This window comes from Echeneis naucrates, chromosome 3 (genome assembly GCF_900963305.1).
Source record: "Echeneis naucrates chromosome 3, fEcheNa1.1, whole genome shotgun sequence".
Taxonomy (NCBI): domain Eukaryota; kingdom Metazoa; phylum Chordata; class Actinopteri; order Carangiformes; family Echeneidae; genus Echeneis; species Echeneis naucrates.
The window spans coordinates 5,711,569-5,732,269 of NC_042513.1; the positions used below are offsets into that span (position 1 = coordinate 5,711,569).

The 20,701-nt window shown below is 39.6% G+C and overlaps 1 protein-coding gene across 1 annotated transcript in view; it reads right to left on the minus strand.

Moving 5' to 3' along the window:
* Positions 1 to 655: 655 nt before the first annotated feature.
* igdcc3 (immunoglobulin superfamily, DCC subclass, member 3) overlaps positions 656 to 20,701 on the minus strand; it is a 44,153-nt gene continuing 24,107 nt past the window's right edge. The window contains exons 3-14 of the mRNA XM_029498812.1: positions 18,809 to 18,953; positions 18,564 to 18,694; positions 18,141 to 18,278; positions 15,590 to 15,748; positions 11,807 to 11,972; positions 4,029 to 4,276; positions 2,933 to 3,097; positions 2,475 to 2,663; positions 1,886 to 1,990; positions 1,521 to 1,656; positions 1,168 to 1,378; positions 656 to 781 (exon numbers count right to left, since the gene is read on the minus strand). Coding sequence (XP_029354672.1) covers positions 656 to 781; positions 1,168 to 1,378; positions 1,521 to 1,656; positions 1,886 to 1,990; positions 2,475 to 2,663; positions 2,933 to 3,097; positions 4,029 to 4,276; positions 11,807 to 11,972; positions 15,590 to 15,748; positions 18,141 to 18,278; positions 18,564 to 18,694; positions 18,809 to 18,953 — 1,919 coding nt within the window. The remainder of the gene's footprint in view (positions 782 to 1,167; positions 1,379 to 1,520; positions 1,657 to 1,885; positions 1,991 to 2,474; positions 2,664 to 2,932; positions 3,098 to 4,028; positions 4,277 to 11,806; positions 11,973 to 15,589; positions 15,749 to 18,140; positions 18,279 to 18,563; positions 18,695 to 18,808; positions 18,954 to 20,701) is intronic.

The following is a 20,701-nucleotide window of genomic DNA, read 5'->3' on the forward strand; positions in this document are numbered from 1 at the left end:
CAATAACCACTTTGACAAAAAAAACTATATATATATATATATATATATATATATATATATAGCAAGGACATTCTGCCTACATTCTGCCTACCAACAGAAAATAAACACCAGAAATAAACATGACTAGGGCTGTCACTTTTTCAATGTAGGAAATATTAAATATCTCAATCAGCTATTTCAAATCAAAACAGATTTTTCATAATAATTCACTTTGTTGCTTGAAAGATTCAGCGTTAGCCAGATGTACTGCTGCCCTGTTGACCTGTCAGTGTTGCACTGATCCATCCATTAGAGGAGCTCAGAAAAGGCCAATTCATGTCCAAATGACTTTGGATAAAAATGTGTTCAAATTTTTAAGCCTGGCATTTTTTTTGATTTTTTAAGAAAAAGTGACAGCCCTTCACTCAAAATAAAGAACATTTAACTGGCCTGTCGGACTAGCTGCAGCCGTCCATCTGAGGAGAGCACCCTAAACCCAGGCCATACACTCTGATACACAGTCCTAGATCCTCTAGAACTTCTTAAGTTACCAATAAAAAAATCTTTGCACAAAAGGAAAAAATTCTTCTGAAAGGAAAGATTTGTCAACCTGAGTGAGAGAAATGTCTTAATGGACACTGTGAGCAGTGCCATGTGAATTAGCCTTCATACATGATTAGCCTTGGTCATGGTGACCTGCTGCAGGAGGATCCTGGAACTGTGTCTCAGTGTCCCGCTCTACCACAAACTCATCCAGTGGTATTGTAGACAGCTGGGTTTCGTTCAGGATGTAGGAGTCAGACTGAGAACACAAGCAGATATTAAATAAAAACAGACTGTGTTTTTATTTATGTATGGATTAATTTTAGCATAGTTTATTCCTGCTTAAATTATCCTTGCATCTTTAATTTCTTTATCACGCTGTCATATATGTTAAGTATAAAAACATTAAAAAGAGCATCAAAGAGCTTCAGTTTACAGCTTACTGCTCCCCTGAAAATGTCTGCATCCCATTTAACTGTGCTGCATTGAAACATAGTCTGCTACTGTCTGGTTTGTCTATTTTTGCTGTTGCACAAAATTATTCGAATAAATTCAAAAAGTAATTCCAGTCTGGCTTTGTTCTCTTGCAAGTGGTGGCAGCCATTCTTAAACAGGGTCACATCGTTTTTGGTTCTCTGGACTCACCATACATGTGTCTTGCACGTTGGGCTGAGTGAATAGTCTCTCGAGCTCGTTGCTGTCGACCCCTTTATTCCCCACCACACTGCCATTGACCTCCATCTCTCTCCTGGCAGCCCCGTTCAGCCCAGAGGCCCCCTGGGAAGAGGATGAGGATTCGAGCACTGTGCTCTGCCCTGCCTGGGGGGTGGCCTGAACTGTCTTACAGATCATTAACCTGGGGATTACACCAACACACACACATAAAACACTTGTCAGCTGCATGAACATTATGGACTGACACTAAACCCTCAAAACAATTATTAGCAGGTTTGTTTCTATCGGTTCCACTTGGTGCCACTAATGATTTACTCACTGACCTGCCGCGATAACTGAAGACGAGGAAAAGTACACAGAAGATGATGCAGGTGACTCCAATGTGAATGCCAATTATAATGCCTGTAGCGGATGTTTTGCTTTGTTCATCTTTGACACAGTCACACGGGGTGTCCAGTACTGAGGAGATACAGCACACATGACAGTCAGTTCACATAATCCAGGGTACGTCATGAAGTGTGCTTGGGCCGTACAGGAGATTCGTAGACTGTCTGTCTGAGGTAAACCGCTCAGTTTGACTTTGCAGGAACAGAAGAGGACTCATACAAAGGACATCTACACCGTATTCAACTTTGATGGAGTTATGTGTGACAAAGTGTGACTGTGTGTGGCCGTGTCTGAAAATCACCAGATTTCTCCACAGCCTCTCGAAGTGAAACAAATCGAACAGTGGCATTCCCATCCCCATGTTGGTTGTAAGCAAGGAGCCTTATCTCATAGACCAGCGCAGGATCTGGAAAAAAACAAAAACATAAAGATATTTTCAGGTAATATTCACTAAAAATCTCTAAAAGATAAATAACATAAAAAAGGATGAGCAATATCAGGAGGGCAAAGTTTTCTGACTGGATAAAATTGCTGATATAATGTATTTTAGAAAAAACCCATTTTGCCAAATGTGTTAATCAATGGAAGTAACCCTAATTTTGCCAATATATTATACTAGTAGTAAGATTAATAATTTTCCATACTAAAATGACATGTGAGAAACTCCATAAATATTTTTTTTTTAGAAGTACTTTTTTTTTTTTTTTTTTATAGTTTTTATAATTTTATAGTTTTATAGTTTTTTATAGTATAAAGAAATTATAAACTGCTGCTTATTGGCCCAGGAAAAGACAGAATTTCGTTTGTTACGATCACAATGAGTTCTAAGAAAATGAAAACAGTTCAGTTGATTAATAAATAAATACAAATATTAATGGTATAAATCTCACCCAGCTGAGTGATGTTGTACTGGGTGACATTGCGGGGGAAGTTGAAAGGACCAGTAAAGAGCGGGATGTGGGCTCTTCTGTAATACAGCCTGAAGCCTTGATGTTGGCCCATCTTGGAAGAAGGCTCCCACATGGCTTGCACCACACTGCTGTTCACCACCTTGGTGTAGAGGGAAGGAGGTGCTGGCACTGCAACATAATATAAACTGTCAACCAAAGCGGCACAAAAAAATATGATATATATATTTTAATTTAATCTGTAATGCAAAATGTAGCAAATTAAAATGTATCATGCTTCACAACAATTTCACATTCACACTTATCTACTTTATATTGATGTTCTCAAATGTTTGCTCTTGCTTCTATTAAATGTCAGCCAAACATGCAGATCTTTTCTCAGCGTGTTTGTTATTGGTAAAAGATATTGTTAGTGGGTAAATGTTCTGCTTCCTACTCACCCTCCCCATGAGTTCTCTCAGTGACACTCTCTGATGATTTGCTAGCCCCGTGGGATGTATAGGCCTTGACGTAGAAGGTGTAACTGGTGGAGGGCTCCAGGTCCCTGATGATCTGCTGCAGTGTCACTTTACTGACGGCCTCCTCATACTCCATCTCCACTGGGTCTGATACCGAATGATTGGGAAAGCGGGGATGGGATAAAAACAGACATTAAAGTGATGAGAAATAAGATCAAGAGAAGAAACAATAGATACAATCTGTTTGTGTCATCATTTTATGGTTATTGCCCATTTTACTGGTGCTATCAAAGCAACTCTGTTCGGAGAGAGCTAATCCAGTTTGGCCCTGGGAGGCTGAATGATGATAGTGGGCTGAATCGCAGGGTTGGTGTAAGGACAGCGGGAGTAAAAGTGGGAGTTACAGAAGATGTGTTAAAGCTGTTTATTGTTCCTTAATCCAGAGACATTCAGCCATAACTGCTATATACCTTCAGCCCTTCATCAACTGGGCCATGCAATCTTGGAAAGGTAATTACAGTGAATCTCACTGGTTGGCCCCTGGGGCCCTTAATTATCCATCCGATAGAACTGCTGAGGAGAACAGCAGCTGGCGCTATGTGACTCTCACCGCACACACACACACACACACATGCATGCACACCCATGTACTTACCCATGGTGTGAAAGAAACACACACTGAGCACATGAGATGAATGCAGATTTCAAAAATGTTGCTCTGGCAAATTGCTTTTGAGATTCAGGCTGCCCGCTGCTGTCTCTTTTCATCAGTCCCATTTTTAAATGCAGAATAGTAAAAAAAAAAATGGTGCTTTATAGTTAGGTGCAAAATATTTTCAAATTGAATACATGAATATTTAGCTGCAGCCATAACTTGTACAATGTATTTATTATTATTATTATTATCATTGCTTCAAATCACTCACTCTGCTCCCCCAACTTTCTGTAAAAGGTTTTATTTATCTCTCTATAGCTTCATCTCATCCAAAGTGACCCTTGATGCTGATTTCCTGTGGTAATGCTTTGTTTATTACTTATTTTAAACCCTTATGTTTTTGTTACTTGAGCCATCTCCTACCTGAGGTCCTGCGGATGTGGAGGACATAGCCTATGATGTCCTGAGTGTTCTGATCAGGCTCCCTCCAGGACACCTGGATGGTGGTGGGTGAGAGGGCCTCAGCTTGCACATGATTCGGAACACCTGGTAGACCATCAGCCCAGAGAACCGTAAGGCGCGCACTAGCTTGTGTGGAGCCAGCGCTGTTCTCAGCGATACACTGGTAAATAGCTTCATCCTCCTGGCTAATGCCGTAGATTGTGAGTGTGCTATGAGCAAGAAGACAGAGGAAAGGGAAGAAGATGATTTTTTTGCCATCCAATAATAAGAATGATGAAAATAGTTTCACACTTTGCCTGATCTCCATCACACAACACCTGCAGGTAAAAAAACTGTAACTGTAACCTGTTTAACCTGAGATTATCGATCTCAGGTGAATGTTTAAATGTATCTTGCTGTATCGCTGATTGCAGAAATGCAAAACCACCTTTTGAAATCACTTTTACTTGATATGTGTGTTCGTGAGTTGTAGTAAATTATATAAAATAGACCAGAATCGCAAGAAGCCAATCAAAAGAACCAAAAAATAATTAAAGTGCTAAGTTTACTGTAAATCCTCATATTCCATTGCATTGCTTGGGAAGAGACATACTGACGCTCTACAGTCATCTCTATTAAAAAAAAAAAAAAATCTTTTACAGATTATCTGCAACCATCAGAAACTGTAAAAGTACAATGTACAAAAGCACATAGTTGTTTTACTAAAATTAAATACTTTCTTTCTTTCTGTTCTTGAATAAATGCAATAACTGTGTCCACTTCATCCTTCAGGCCTGGACTCGAACATGAATGGATTCAAAGATTAATGTGAGGATCGTAAGGTGCAAAGTTCAGCTGTGTGTTTCAGTTAGTGAGAGAAATAACACCAAATACTGCAGACAGCAGCACTGCTCTGTATGTGCAGTCGTTGCTCATGCAAAGTGCATATTTTCAAACTCATTTGCCTTTTACTTCAACTCCCATGTGAGTTGATAAATCTGTTCAGTGTATCAAAAATGTAATTTGCCTGTATTAGTAAAACACTTCCATACATTTGCATACACACAACCTCCTACACCAAGCAATCATTTCTCTCACTGCTTTCACTCTATATTTTTACTCTTTGTCCCCATTTTTCTTTTTCCGCTTCTACATTTTCCCTCCAATCTTGCCTCTATTCAGCTATAGAGGCAAGATAGGGAGGGCATTGCATGTATGTGTATGTGTGTGAATGCTAAGTAGGTGTTATTAGATGAGAATATATAATCCACTTTTCTCATTGTGTTTGTCCTACGGCAAGAGAAAAAATAAAACATTTAACATACTATGGAAATGAGGTCCTGTGGCACAAAGTAATTCTTCATGCCAAGGCTATTTCTTCCATATTCAAGGTGCAATGTGGAAAACTGACAAAACACATATAACGAATACCTTTGAAATATGGAAGGACTTGATTTTTAGCTTTATTTATTTTCTGTGTGAAAGCTGGTGCGGCCTTGGGTCATGGCACTTCAAGAACAGGGGAAGACAACTATCTGGCTTCTGCTTCTCACGCTGTGCTTCACCTTTTAAAATAGTATTATTGATTCCAGGAGTTCAATATATCCTGCATCATCTTGATAGTCTGTAAAAACCTGTTGAGCAGATTGTTGTCCCTCTTTGACTGACAGATTGGCTCCTGAGTGTATTAAAACAGGATTTATTAAATGCTGCAATGATCCTGTGAGGAGAAGCATGAAATTAATTGAAAGAACAACATGTTAGCTTTGTGCAGTTAACATGGTCTGCAACTGGACACCTTCTGGATCTGTGAAATTGGACATGAGGAAAGTGGCATTTCAGCTCCTGGCGGACAACACTGACCTCATCAGAGCCTCAACAAGGTTTGTAATGATGGATTTGTAAAGACAAGGCAATGCTCTTCTAGGTCAGCGGGCAGTACGGAGGAGTGAATCATTTCATTTCCTTTTCAAAATTGATGTGCTGGGACACAATTACTGTACATCTCTAAATTGGGTCAGACTAGGCGGGGAGGTGGAAGACTCATTATTCTTTCCGGCCTTCCAGGTGGATTCAATCGGGATAGTTATCAGGTCAAAGAGGGCCTTTGTACTCCACCTTTTCTAAGTCAATCCCACCTCTGACCTCAGAGGTGGCAGCAGTCGCCAGCCCTCAGCTTGCTACTCAACCATCACTTTTCTGACAGCCTTTCATATCAGAAATAGATGGAGTGTTCGCAGACAGAGAGCATGACCAGATGCCACAGAAACAGCAAAGACGCCTCCCGGGGACCACGCTACTCAATGTCACTGGGCCTCGTTGGGCCTTGAGGAAAAGGTAGAGAAATTCCACAAGATGCTGCTTGTTTCTTGAGGCACGGTAGCAACCACAAGCAGGCATATTCACATACACATGCATGAACGCACAAGCATACAATACACATGCCAACTCACATGCACACAGGCCAATGATGCTGATGTATAACTTATGAAATTCCACGCCTGCTGTCGAAACTTCCTTTCTAACTTCCAGGATGGAAACCTGAAGGATGCCTAAAGTGCTTCAGATGCTTGTATACATATTTACATGCATATTTGCGTCATACCTTGCGGCATTATCACACATTATTTCTGACTGCAGCAATTTGGTTTTATTTTTTCCCCCAGAATGTGAGATAAAAATGATTTAAGTCTGTTTGGCTATGACTTCATCTAAAATGGTTCTTTTTGTTTTGCTTTGGCATCATATTTACAGAGTTAATGTTCGGGGAATCATTTGGAAAATGAGGAACAGCCTGTTTCTGCTGAAGTAGGTGTTCATTTAGACTTCCTGCAGCTGCAGCTCACATTTGTTCCTATACCAGGGTATTTCTCGGGAAAGACCTAATGGAGCCTGAGACGTGAAGAAGAACTGGTTTTAGTTGAATCACAATTGCCTTAAGCAAACTTTATATTTATGAAGCAAAATCCTTGATGGTCTGTGAAACCATCTAATTTTATTTAATAGAAAAGAATTAACGTAGAGCACTACGTTTATACAACCCATTTACAGGGCCACCATCTTTCTAAAAAGATTAATATGAAAAATTCTCTTGTGGATTAAAAAAATGACATGCTCTGCAAAAGGACCTCTCTTTTAGCCTTAAACATTTAGTCTTAAGATTTTTACAATTAGACAGTTCAGTCTAGGAATTTAGCCTGGGACCTTTCTGTGCAGAGTTTGCATGTTCTCTTGCGGTACCGCACCCTCACCCAGTGTTATCTGGCATTGGCTCCAGCAGCCCCCACGATCTGGAAACGGATAAGCTTTAGAAAATGAGTGAGTGAGTGACGTTGATATACAACAGAAGAAAAAGGCAAACAAAGATTCATAAAATGTGTAAGAGAAAGAGAAAGATGGAAAATCTGAGTGAGAGAAAAAGAAGGGCTTTTGGGAGGTCTGAATTTGGGCTGTTTGCTTGCCTTAAATGAGCTCTAAAGCTGATCTGACTCATCAGTTCAAGGTCATTTCACAGACTGATGGATATGGGGAGTGGCTGACAGCGGGGGCTTGGGTCTGTTGTTCAGCTGCTGAAGCTGTGTTTACTCTCCGTTGTCTCTGAGCAGCACTGCGTCAAAAGCCGCTATGGCCATTCTAGATCCAGCAAGAGGGAAAGGGAAAAAATATGGAGACAAAAGAGAGAACAGGAGGAAGAGGTGGGAAAGGGGAGGAGGAGCAATGAGCTGTCTGTGGCCTGAGAGGAGGGAAGGGCCCAGGGATATGACTGATTACAGGCAGGGTCAGAGTTTAAGGCCAATGCCCAGGCACCAGCTCTCTGTAATGGGGGCAGGAAGGGGGACGTGGGGCACAGAGAGGGGCCGCAAACAAGAAAGGCAGGTCTTGGTGAAAGACAGCAGAAAAAAGAAGAAAGGAGAAAAAAAGAGCCTTTGAAAGGATTCTGCTACAAAATGTCCAGTTTTGTGCGAATCCCTGATCCGATCTGATGTTGGCCATTAGTTGCAGGGAAAATAGGTCCTTTTTACAATAGTTTTCTAAGTAATTTAGAGAAAAGTGAAAACATTTTACTCATCATCATCTTCACTTTTACGACAAACAGGCCTTCATCCTTCAGCCTCATGTATCATTGCGCAATGATACATGTATGATGCGCAACTTGCATATCTTGGAAGATCACACTCCCCATCTTCAGGGACTCCTCATCCTTAATTAGGAATAGCTCTTAGCGTTCGAATGGCCACGATGGCATGTTTTACCGGAGCCTGGTCAGCAGAGACTGATAATGAATTGGATAGCAGTAATTTTTTGGAGTGTGTGCGTATGTGTGCGTATGTGTGCGCAGGTGTGTTCTCTGGCATCATTGCTTCTTGCACTGGACTTCTTGTCTGTATGTGCAAATTGTGGGCGCAGATGCAGAGTTAAGGGCAACATAGTTGGGAATTTTCATGTTTGATTATGCGTCTGCACAAAACGAATGATGGGTTGCACCACAGGTTATTTGTACACATACAGGCTCACTTGCTTTCTGATTAATGTGTGTGCATGCATGTGCGTGAATGAAATGTACGATCGATTTCCTTCCTTCCCTTGTCTGATTTGCTCTTGAAGGTCACCATCTTGAGAGATGTTTGAGGGGGGAAACCTCTGCTAATGTGTAAATTTGTACAAAGACACACACAATCATACCCAAGATAAACATTAATTAATATTTCTCTACTGACTATGTTGCTTCCTATGATAAAATGCATTAGGGTTAGGGTTCGGGCTAGGGTTAATACAAAAAAGAACTGAATTATTATGTTGCCTGGAACTGATATCATTACCGTGCGTACAATTTGCATACCATCACTCGTGTTTCACTTTGGAATAGGCAGTCAACACACTTTATTATGAATTACTAAGAATTGTGATTGTTGTCCTAACTAATGCAGGTACTTTCTATCCTAACTATTGAGACGTGTGGTAGTTGAACTAAAAGAGCATTTCCATCCTGATTGGGAGCGGTAAACTCCAATCCCTAACTTTGGAAAAATGAGATGTGCTCACAAAAAAGGGAATATGTCCACATCATTGCTAGACTGAAAATCCTCTCCATGTCCGAATAGGTAATTAAAATATTTAAACAATAAAGTTATATTCTGTAATTTTAAATGTTGGGAAAATTGATGCATTCTTTGCTTCAAGTTTATGTTTATCTTTTGCGGTGGTGACCTGAAACTACCCTCACCGATCGTTTGAATGAAGGCAGGACACACATTCTCGTCTCTGGTGTTGACATTTTACTACATTGGAAAACAGCATAAACGATTTGTCCATTAATCGTCCACTCACACGTGCGAAGAAAATGAATTACCAGTAATTTTGTTAAATGACTTTTAAAGGCTATTTTTAAAGGATTTATACCATTCCATTTACACATTTTGCTGAAGAGACAGTTATATTGACAGTAATATTGGGTAAGAGTGCTGTTTACATTTAGTGCTCTGCAATTTTACACTAAAAACTGTGATGTCTTCTCTCTACTCAGCTCCACTGCTCAACTCTTAATGCACATCAAGATGGTCTGCTCTCTAAAGGTTCTCTAAATAGCTGACCGCATTTCCTGGTCAACTAGCTGAGTTTATGAGCTAATTAGCTAATGGTAGATCTCCAGATGAAGCCTTCCCCTTTACCCAATCACAGAGTGTGGTTTGTGATGCATGAGTTCCATATTACAGCAGGTCATACACTAATGGTGGCAAGTGAAGATGCCGCGATGCTTTGACTACCTGCTCCATCTTTCTTTATCCTCATTCGTTCTTCCCACCGAATAATCATTTCTCTTTTGCCCGGTTTTCTCCCTTTTTTCTCTTCATCCAAGTTTAGCACCTCATTATTTTTCTTCCCTTTTTTTTTTTTTTTCTTTGTTGGTGCCTCGCTCCATCTCTCTTTCTGATAGAGACTGGTAGTGGCAAGTGGGAGTTGAGCAGTGTATGTGAGCAATGGAGGTGTCTACTCACTTCACTGAATGCTACAGAGAGCAAGTATTGATTTTTTTGGCGCATATTTAATATATTCACTTCATATTTCTCTCTTATGAATAGTAAGAACATCCATGAATGGTCGACTGCCAAGGTCAACAGGAAAAACGTATCTCTGTGTGCAGCAATGAAAAATAGAAATGACTCAAAAACACGTTTTCAATTAATACAGTTAGTATTCACACATACAATTGAGAAGGTGAACAAATGAAGGGCATATAAATAATTCTCTGAGTTATTATGCACTTGTATTCTGCAACTGTTTAATTAAACCATGTCATAAACAAAGCCATTCATGCAAAAGGTCACACTTCTAAATTAAATCTAAACTCAGACGATAATCCTGCCACATGCAGTCTTTATAGTGTGAGGTGCTGGAAATGCTAACTAGCTGAGCTGGTTGCTCAGTTTCCCCGTGACATTCCTGGGGACTGCCATGGGAAAGTATCCAACTTCCAGTCAATATGCTGCTCACATACACAAAGGCTCAAATAAATTGAGGCTCATGTCTTGGCAGGCATGATTCTAGCAGCTGCAGTTTTGGAAGCAACAGACACACAGAGATATCGGACGTGCGATGATACCAATGATCTGATCAAGGAAGTTGTTATTGATAATGACAGCCATAATACTTCTGCAAGTGTGGTACTACTTTGTGAGGATACAGTGAATGTAGTGTAGACTGTTTGTGAAAGAGAGCTGGGCTTTTAGATAGAAATTTTGGATTGATTGAAATGAATAGGCCACTTTCTGCCAACCAAACCCAGAAAAGGTTTATGTACCATATGCCTCTTACACAACAGACTAAATACTAACATACACAGCTGAGCTTTAAATTGTTAACCAAATTAAATTCCACCAGTGTCCATAAGGTTCATTTGTGTCTCATATTTAATACTTTGTTTAATTAATTGCTGGTGGAAAAAGGCACACAAGGCTTGCATCCAGGAGGTGAGCTCGAGATTGTTAAATGAAAATCTGTAAATATTAATAATAAATAATTAATTAGCCAATCTGAGAGAGGAACTCCAATGACATCTAGAAAGATTTATTTCTTTAATCCATCTATATTAGTAGAGTCTATTTAATTTGTAAAAGACATCTTTCTTCCTGTTAGACTGCTGGCTGAGCAAGTTAACGGTTACTGAACTACGTCTCAGTGCACTCTTTAGTCATTAGTCAGAGGTTAAACAGGAGGGTTGCCAACACTGTGAAGAGAATCAAGAAAAAACTGAACCATACTTAGATTTAGTTGACTTGGCTTATAATTAGTTGTTATTAATAATTTAAAATAATCATTTACTTACCATTGACATCTGCTTTGGAGTCACCAAAGTTATTATGTTTTATATGGTAATGATGAATTAATTTCCTCATTAGTCATTAGTCACTTTCACACATTATCAGCTGGATAGTTACACACGGCTCCCCAAAAGCTATTTGTATCCCTTTCTTTTAAAATTCTCATCTCGAATATAAATATGAAAAATCATTTGTTGCATCAGATAAAAAGACAGCAAAGCAAATTCTTGGTGGAACGAAAATCACAATGGTCACAAACTGACCTCTTGATTGCTGAATGATAATAAGAAATTTCAGTGTCAGAAAAAAGGCTATCTTGAAGAATCCATTATTATGACAGTTAATCACTGATATGGTTTGCTCAACCTCATTGCCCTCATGAATCTGTATGATCCTTGTTTATACGTGAATGTGAGTTCGTTTGTTTGTTTGTTGCTTTACCTGTTGTTGTTCCTGAGTTTGACGTGCCCCCTGGGCTCCAGAATCTGCCCGTTCTTCAGCCAAGTGAGCTGGGGCTCGGGCTCACCCTGAGCATGGCAGGTGAAGATGGCAGTGGTGCCAACAGGACGAGCAATGGACTGTGGGGGTTGCACAAACTCTGCCGGAGCTGGAGGAAGAGGCAGGATTAAGGAGGCAGTTAACACAGCTTAGTTATAAAGTGTCTGGGTGATTAGAGTAGGATGAAGAAGGGAGAAAAATGATGCTAATGAAAACAAAAAGAAAAAGTGAAGGAGCTTGATGAAGATAGACAAAGACAAATATGAAAGGCCATCAGTTACTCCTTTACTGATTCACTGTATTATACTGACAAAAGGTAAAGTATTGGATGTGTTTAGCAAATTATTATAGATTATTATTATAACAGCTATCATATCAATGTAAGTACAATATACTAAATAAATGTGAGCTAGAACTTAGAAACATGGAAGGAGGAGAGCAGATATAACTATTGTCTTAATCAACGAAAGAACATTTTGCAAGTAATAGGATACCGTATTGTGTTTCTTCCTATGGTATAGGATTTAAACTATGGTCAATTAGTGGTAATAGCTTATTCATTTATTCTCTGAGATAAATTATGTTACAGCCGCTAAAGTTCGATTTTGGGGTCGGTGCTTTAATTTCAAGTGACAGACAAAGGTAATGTATCATCTCCCCTGCAGGCATTGTCTCAGCACTTGTCAGTGATTTCATAACCTGAATTATTGATGCCCATCTTAACTCAGAAATAATTGTATGGGGATTATAAATATCTCAGTCATCTGGAGCTGGAAACCTCAACTCATTTTATTTATCATTATTTATTGAGACCGGTGTTTGTAACAGAAATGCATACAAAACAAACTAACAACAAAACACAAAACAATGACAGCCAAACATCTAATTCCACTGAGAGTAGAGAAACATGGATCAATGTGCGGATTGATGCTCAAATATCAATTCTTGCTCATCACAATGTAAAATCAAATAAATAGACCAAAGTCATGATGCCGGTATTAATTGTGATATTGATTAGGAGGCTTGAAATATGATGTCAAGAATCAAGTGATTCACTTTACTGTCCCAATTTGGGCGCACAAAAAAGACATGCAAGCTGACACATGTCATAAGTGTTTGTTTGTCTGAAAACATAGCTAAAGAATACACAAGGAGGTTTCAGAGCCAACCATTGGCCAGAGGAATGAGGGAATATGAAATTAATCAAATCAATTCTGTGAATAGTTTGAAGTAAACCTGGTGCCACCTTAATTTTAAATTAGCTGGGAAGAAAATGCCAGTACTTTTTAGTTACTTGTTAACATGACAAAATTTTGCTGGGGAACATTTTGAGCAGAGGATTTTTATGAATTTGGTATCCAATGCACACGTGACCATCTCAAACAATCTGCAGTATGCATGTTCATATGCATGTGTAATGAACGACACAATTCTTGATTTTTTACAACATGTGTTGGCCTCCTTCTTGTTTGTTGTCTACATTATTCCATGTAAGTGTTTCCATTCTCCCACTGGAAAAGCTAAAGGGACCTCAGGCAGTTGAAAGGAAGCTGGTGACAGCTTGTGATGGTGCTTTCATTTATCTCGTCCTCTTTCTCTGCTTTACTCCCTCTTTCGCTCTGCCTGTTGTCTAAAAGGTGAAGGTCAGAGGGAGCTCTGGAAGATATTGATTTTTTCCCATAAGGGTGTGGGTTAGATCATGAGCACCATCCATCCATCCATCTTCCTCTTGTTTTTCCCATTTGGTTCACACATCATGACTCCTCCGTCAGGCTTTGTTTCTCATTTTATTTTTTTTTTTTTTTACCTCAAAGAAGGGAAATTAACCTATTGACTAACTGTATCAGAGCATTTGGGCATTATACGATGATTTTGTAAGTACACTTGTCTACAGTAATTTAAAATTTCTGACCTCTTGACTTTTCTGACTTGAAAGCCTTTGACACCCTTTTATATTCATAAAGACGTCAACTGGCTTATTTATACCAGACTAATAGCCAGGCTTTCAGGGACATGTGGTGAAATTAACGTGTATTATTCCTTTATTAACATTGGCCCAAGATAAATTCATTTGGAATTAACACTACACCGTTTCCACAAATCGATTTAAAACACCCAAAGACATTGACACATAATTAACATCTATGACGTTTGTTCCTCCTAGGGTAGGGTCCTGTCTCAGAGTTGACATGCAGATAAAATGAAATATCGATCAAGATCAATACTGTGATGGACTGAAGCAAAGTATGGTGCATCTGATCAATATGTGAGAGAGGAAGATGTTAGCTTTTTCCAGCCCGGTGACAATTGATGCGCATGGCCGCCCACACCTGACAACACCCCATTGGTCAAACCCATTTACCTCTTTGAGCCTGAGAAACTGCATCAGTGTTGCATTTTACAGCCATTAACTATGCATTTGATTTATATTTTTATTTTTTATTATTATTCTATTTAACTTATATTTAAATAACTAACATTACTGCATTTATTGTTATTTATTTTTGCTTTAGCCAAACCAGAGTACCAATATGAAAATGTCTTTAACTTTTATGTCTAACATACGCCAAAGCCAAGTGTGTGTAGCCAAGATGCTTTTCAATCCCACTTGCCTTGTTTTGAAAGTGAACTTCTCATTACAGCTAAACCCTAGCAAGGTTGCATGGTTAGATCCAAGAAAAATTGGTGAGGATATTGTATTCATTGTAACCATTGTTGGATGTGTGTCACCAGAGAGGGGGAGTGTACACTCTATAGCTTAAAAAGATATTTGAATCTCTTCCAAAAAAAATTGGGACCTGTGGGCATGAAAGAGAAAATTGGAAACTGCTTGCTTTACAGTGCTGACACAAAACAGTGCAGTGTAGTTTAGAAAAAGGTTCATTTGTGTATCTTTTAAGTCTTAAAACACACATTTTTCAGCTAGGAGGAAAACTTGCACACTTTTCATATATCTTCTCCGATTTGTCTCTGCAGGATGCAGTAAGAGAATTGCTTAAACATCTATTTTAAAAGGAAAGAATATTCACGATTTTGTAGTAGATGACAGCTTTGATGGTATGTTCCTCCAAACTAAAGACTGTCTTTGTTGTGCTATGTGCTTTCCACGGTTTGTCTTATCCATGTCAAATGGGCAGTAAAATTGCCATTGGTAGCTGTTGTTGAATGTTGTCGATTTGTTCTGTTCTTTACTGATGATGGTCAATATGAAAGGTTAAAAGACAGTGTTAATTAATTTATATGATCTTTTAAATTTCAATCTCCACCTGTAAGTCATTGCTGGGGATTTGCATTTGCATTTTGCATTGTGAACTATGATTGGCTAGTTGGACTTGCTGCTGCCAGGCAGACAAAAAAATCAATCAACAATGGTATAACATACTGTGGATTAAAATCAAGCACAACCTTGGTATGATGGTATGTCTGACAGATATGCACCATAATAATCATTTACATTCCACCCACATCAGGCACTAGAGTCATTTAGTGGCAGAAACAACTACACACAGAGTTGCCTACAGCTGGGTTGTGCACTCCAACAGTAGGGTGGTAGGATGCTGGGGAAGTTTTTGCATGGTACACGGGTTGTCGAGACAGAAGTCCACCCACAGAACTGACAAGCTTTACCTTATCACTGGAGCACAGCTGTGCGCTTTCACCTTTTCCTCCACAACCTCCTCCTACCTAATGTTTTGAAATGGCACAGGCCTTTTATCCAGAACTCACCTTGGACCACCAGACGTCCCTGAGCAGTCCTGCGAACACGGGTCCCTGGTTTGTTAGCAGCACACACATAGACCCCTGAGTGCTGCACACCAACATCTGAGATCATCAGATTCCCTGTGCCGAGTACCTGGATTCCCTCCACACCGATGGGGCGGCCGTCTGGTCAGGGGAAATAGAGGGAACAGGGAGTTGAGAAGGATAGATGGGACAATTTTAGATAGTAAAACTGTGAAAAAGGACAAGCTTTGAACATGTATATGTTTGTTTCATGGGAGAATGGGGATGTGTTTGCAACTGTAAAGATAAAAGTGGGGTTATATTACCAGCAAAAATTACTAAATGAATATACTGCATTTTATTGGCCACTGGCTGACAAAGACAGTGCTATTTCTAGCCCCTCCAGAGGTCAAGGATGCAGCCTTCACAGTGAAATGCATCATAATTTTATTTGTCTTGTGATGATGATGCCAAAACAACTAACGCAAAGGCAGTAAGCAGAGAAAGGCCACTGGGTTTCTGTTTACTGATGTGTGCCGGTGTGCATTCTTAGTTATCTTTATTGGGAGTGGGACATAGATTGTGTAAAACTATATGCAGCTGCTCTAATGGATGGTCAGTTCGTTAAAGCTGACACTTATTATTATTTTTAAACCATCCAATGAAATATCTGAAAATGCTTTGGACGAAGGCACATTTCCTTTTGAAAAGTTACACAAAGGAGGTTCAGCTGTGATCGGGGGAATACAAACTGCAGTTTCTAATCTCCTATCTACTCACACAATCCGTAGTTGCCTCCTCTCTAGCTCTAGCTGAACTTACATGATAAGCTCACATTTTCCCGTGCTCCCAATTTTGAGTCTCAACCCCAACAATGACTTTAGTCCGTCTCTAATATTATCTTCAACTTCCATCTACACCCTGCAAGCCTGTACGGCCCAGATTTGATGTGTGAAAAAGCCAGGCGGGGGGGGGGGGGGGCAGAGAGATGGACAACACAGTGGACACATGCAGAGGCAAGAACTACAGCCAGAGACAAACCATATGGTCACAAGTCAGCAGTGTATTTTTAGGTGCACGTTCATAGCTTTAATGCAAATAAGTTAAGGCAATGTTTAACTCATGGCCTGTGATTTAATATTTATTAGATTACTAACAAGCAGGACTGCATGTGACGGTCAATAAAATCTGCAGCGTAAACAAAAACAGTTTTACCATTCCCTTTAATCTCATATATTCACTTGTCTGACACTTTCAATAAGATTACAAAAACAATAACAAAGGAAAGACCCATACGTTTTCATTCTCAAAGCAGCCATTGAATCCATTACAACTGATCATAAGAAACTCACAGTCGGTTACAAACTTAATAAGAAGCCAATGAACCGAATCCAAACTTTGACAAGTGAGAAACCTTATAGAAAGACAAGATCTAATCTTATGGAAATGGAGAGCATAATATTGTGATTAATCATGACATATTATTGAACTGAAAAAGATCACTCAAAATTGCTTACCAAGAGGGTTTTGTTGGCATCTGTCACGATGACATGTTTTATTGCTCTTTCTGCATTTTCTATTATCACTACCAGAGTCACTGGACTGAGAAGTAACAAGCTTTTTGTCTCAACAAAAGCAGTTCTTGCCTTTAATCGCGATATTTCTTTCCTTTCTCTCCCTCTTTCTCTTTCCATCTCCATCAGTTTTTCTCTGTCAAGCACTAATTAGATTAGTGTCAGAAAAGAAGGAGAACACGCTTGCAAACTGTAGAGCTTTGCAATGAATAGCACCAAACAAACTCTAGCATTACGAAGTGACTGATGTGAAACTATCAGATTCATTAAGCATCTTATCCCAGCCTCCCCTGGCTTAATCTAATACATACAAATCCCATCGTGTTAGCATTTCATTCTAGTGATATTGTGTAAGGCAATACCGCCAATCTGATTAGCCCCAACTGTTTGGGAGGGGGAGCAATTTACATTCAGAACAGCAAATCAGATTGGATAATAGGTAAAGAAAACAGATACCAGATTGAAAAATTTGTCACAACAGACTTTGAATGATAGTGTAGAAAAAAATGCATGTGATGGGAAGAAGAAACTAATCGCATCTGTTTCAGCATCTCCTTGCAATTACTCAAAGGCTCTCCAGTGCTTCGAAAAGGAGGTTCGACTTCATGAGCAGATGAAGCACGCATTTATCAACACCGAGTCGAACATAATGTTTAGCCCTAGGGCCCTAATGTTGAATCCCATTGCCTCATGTATATACAATAGAAGCTGTAGTGTATCAAGTGTATTCTACACATGTGTGTGTTACACAACACGGGAGATGGAAGTAGTGCTTAAAAGAACATCCAAAAGTACGAGCACACAAAGCGAATACAGCTCACTCAAAACTTCCTCTCTGTATGAATGCACAGTGTGATCTTTGTGACACACCGCTCTGCACACACATGCTGAAAATTTCAATGAAATCTAACTACACAAACCGGTACTGTGCATTCACCTTCTGCAGCCTGGACTTTGACCTGATTAAGAAATTTTCTCACCTAGTCTGCTCCAAGATACGATGGGCCGAGGGTAACCGGTAGCAACGCACTCCAAGATAGCAGTTTGGTGAACAGTGAGGGTGAGGTTTTCTGGTCCGACCAGGATCATAGGCTCCTTGTAAACAGATGACTGAGAGCCTGGAAGGAAAACAGAGAGTGTAGAGTAAGATGGGAATGAGCACGATGAATGGTATCCTTTAATTGGATTTCTTTAGAGTGCATTCGCTCAATATGTTGTATCTCTTAGTTCATACAGAAGAACAATAGGTTTAGAGGAAAACGGAGAGGTCATGTTGAAGCAGTGACAGAGAAAGCAAAAGATCAGCATACAGCAAAGACTGAAAAGTTAATCTACAGTAAGTCTGCATTGCATCAATGTGACATAGAATAAAGCATTGATGTGAATTGTTTCAATATAGCGACCTGAAACAGTGAGAAGAGCTTCAGTGCTGTGTTTTACTCCTGCACTGTTATGGGCCACACAGCAAAACCTTCCGCTGTCCTCCTGTTGCAACCCAGTAATCTGCAGGACACCTGTGGGCAGCAAAGTGTATCTGTGGGGGGAAAAACAAGGTATCAGACAGAAGGACATAAATACAATTAGAGCCGGTAAATTACCTACAAAGTGCTGCCATTTCTAATGAGCTTATGCTGCAGTTTGGGCCAACCTCTCATCCTTGGTGTCTACTGGACGGCTGTCTTTTTCCCAGCTGATGACAGGCTCTGGCAGACCATGGATCTGGCACTGAAATCTCGCCACACCGGACTCCTCAGCATGTACGGACTCTGGTTGGACATGGAAGTCTGCCATGGCTGTGGAGAGATGGAGCGGGGGATCATCAGGCAACATCATTACATCAGAGAACTACAAACAGTAAATAAATTAGTAAATAAGGTTACGTTATCTGGGACGAATGGTAAGGGGATAAAATCACTTAAAATGCACCACTGTGATGAGCCAATGTCATATTAACTATCAGGGATGATGGTTTACAGTGGGTGAAGGCTGAGTAACGAAAAGAAAAGACTAAGCGCTTGTAATGGTGTAGTGCATTTTGTTCATATGGACGCAAGAAGGGTTTTCCAAAAGTGCTCAAAATGTAGTGCACACTCCTCTTTTACTCACCACACTGCCAAGTTTATAAATGAGAGGGAATGAAACCAATACTGAGTTCATCATGACAAGTAATGTGGTCAAGATTACAAACAACAATGTTCTCTTTCACAACACTTAACAGAGAGAATGACATACAGATATTATGACTGAATGTTATGAGGATCATAACATTTCAAGGCTAAAGAGGTGTATATTCATATATATTCCTTACAAATAAAACCACAAGGGACACGCATACTAACAATAGGCAGTGGGATCTAAAAGTCTGATCCTGCTTTGCCATTAACACAGTTAAGACCCCTTTCAGCTCCTCTTTCATTAGTTTTCTCTGACTGATGCATTGTTGCCTCCAGTCCTGCATTTACTTTGAAAAGCTTAAAGCTGTGAGATCACATAAAAACCATTCAAAGGTTACATTTATATTTAAGAAAAAATAGAGGACATATACATTAGTTGTAAATTATCGGTTGCTGCAGGTGATTTCTATGTACACGTGTGCAGCGCCAGCATATGGATTTCCTGCCATATGTTAACATTTAGTATATAGGCCAGGCCCGTTTTTTTTTTTTTTTTTTTTTAATTCATGCTAACAACGACAAGGACACCAAAGACACACATACATCGCCATATAGCAAAACCAATATCAATATCCCCACAGAGAGCCTCATTTAGCTGCATCTCACATATCTACTCCCCGTAGAACAAAGGCGGCATCGAAGCTGGAGCCAGCAACAAACTCAATTAGAGAGAGGCCCTCTGCTTCCACAGTTCTCCCACCTTCTTCAACACAAGAGTACTCATTTAAATGTCAACCATAATTAACTTGGACGAAGGGGACTTATCTGAACACTGTTAGCATAACAAGAGGGACAGACTCTTTATTATTTCATACCCTCCCACTCTTCCCAACCTGTAGATCGCATTAATTCATTACTTACAGGATGAGCAAGCAGTTAGAAGCATTACTAAGGAGGCTAAATGATGCCTGAAACTTGCCTTGTTATTTTCTATTTGCTGGTTATTAGTTTTTGTCCACTTATAATATGTCATCACCAAACAGCTATTGAAGGTCATATACAACCATTTACATGTTCTTAAAATTACATTAAAATTGTTTTCTTTTACCACAGTGAACTTCAACTCATAAAGCATTCCTCTCTTTCATTTAAACATACTAAAGCTGTAAAACACTTGTCAGAAGCATCAAAATAATGTGCTGAGGTTAGGGCAGCATTGAATTCATGCCCTGAAGGGACTGCCACTGCTGACGCAGAAAGGTGAAATGTAGGAAAATAGCCAGAAATCCTTCAGAAAACAACACAAGTCCACTACAACTCAACTCACTACTTGAGAATGGATTAACAAATTAGGGTACATGCACACATAAGCATGGCTGATTGTGTTGTACTGAAGGAGAACAAGAGGGCCAGTGGCTACAGCTGAT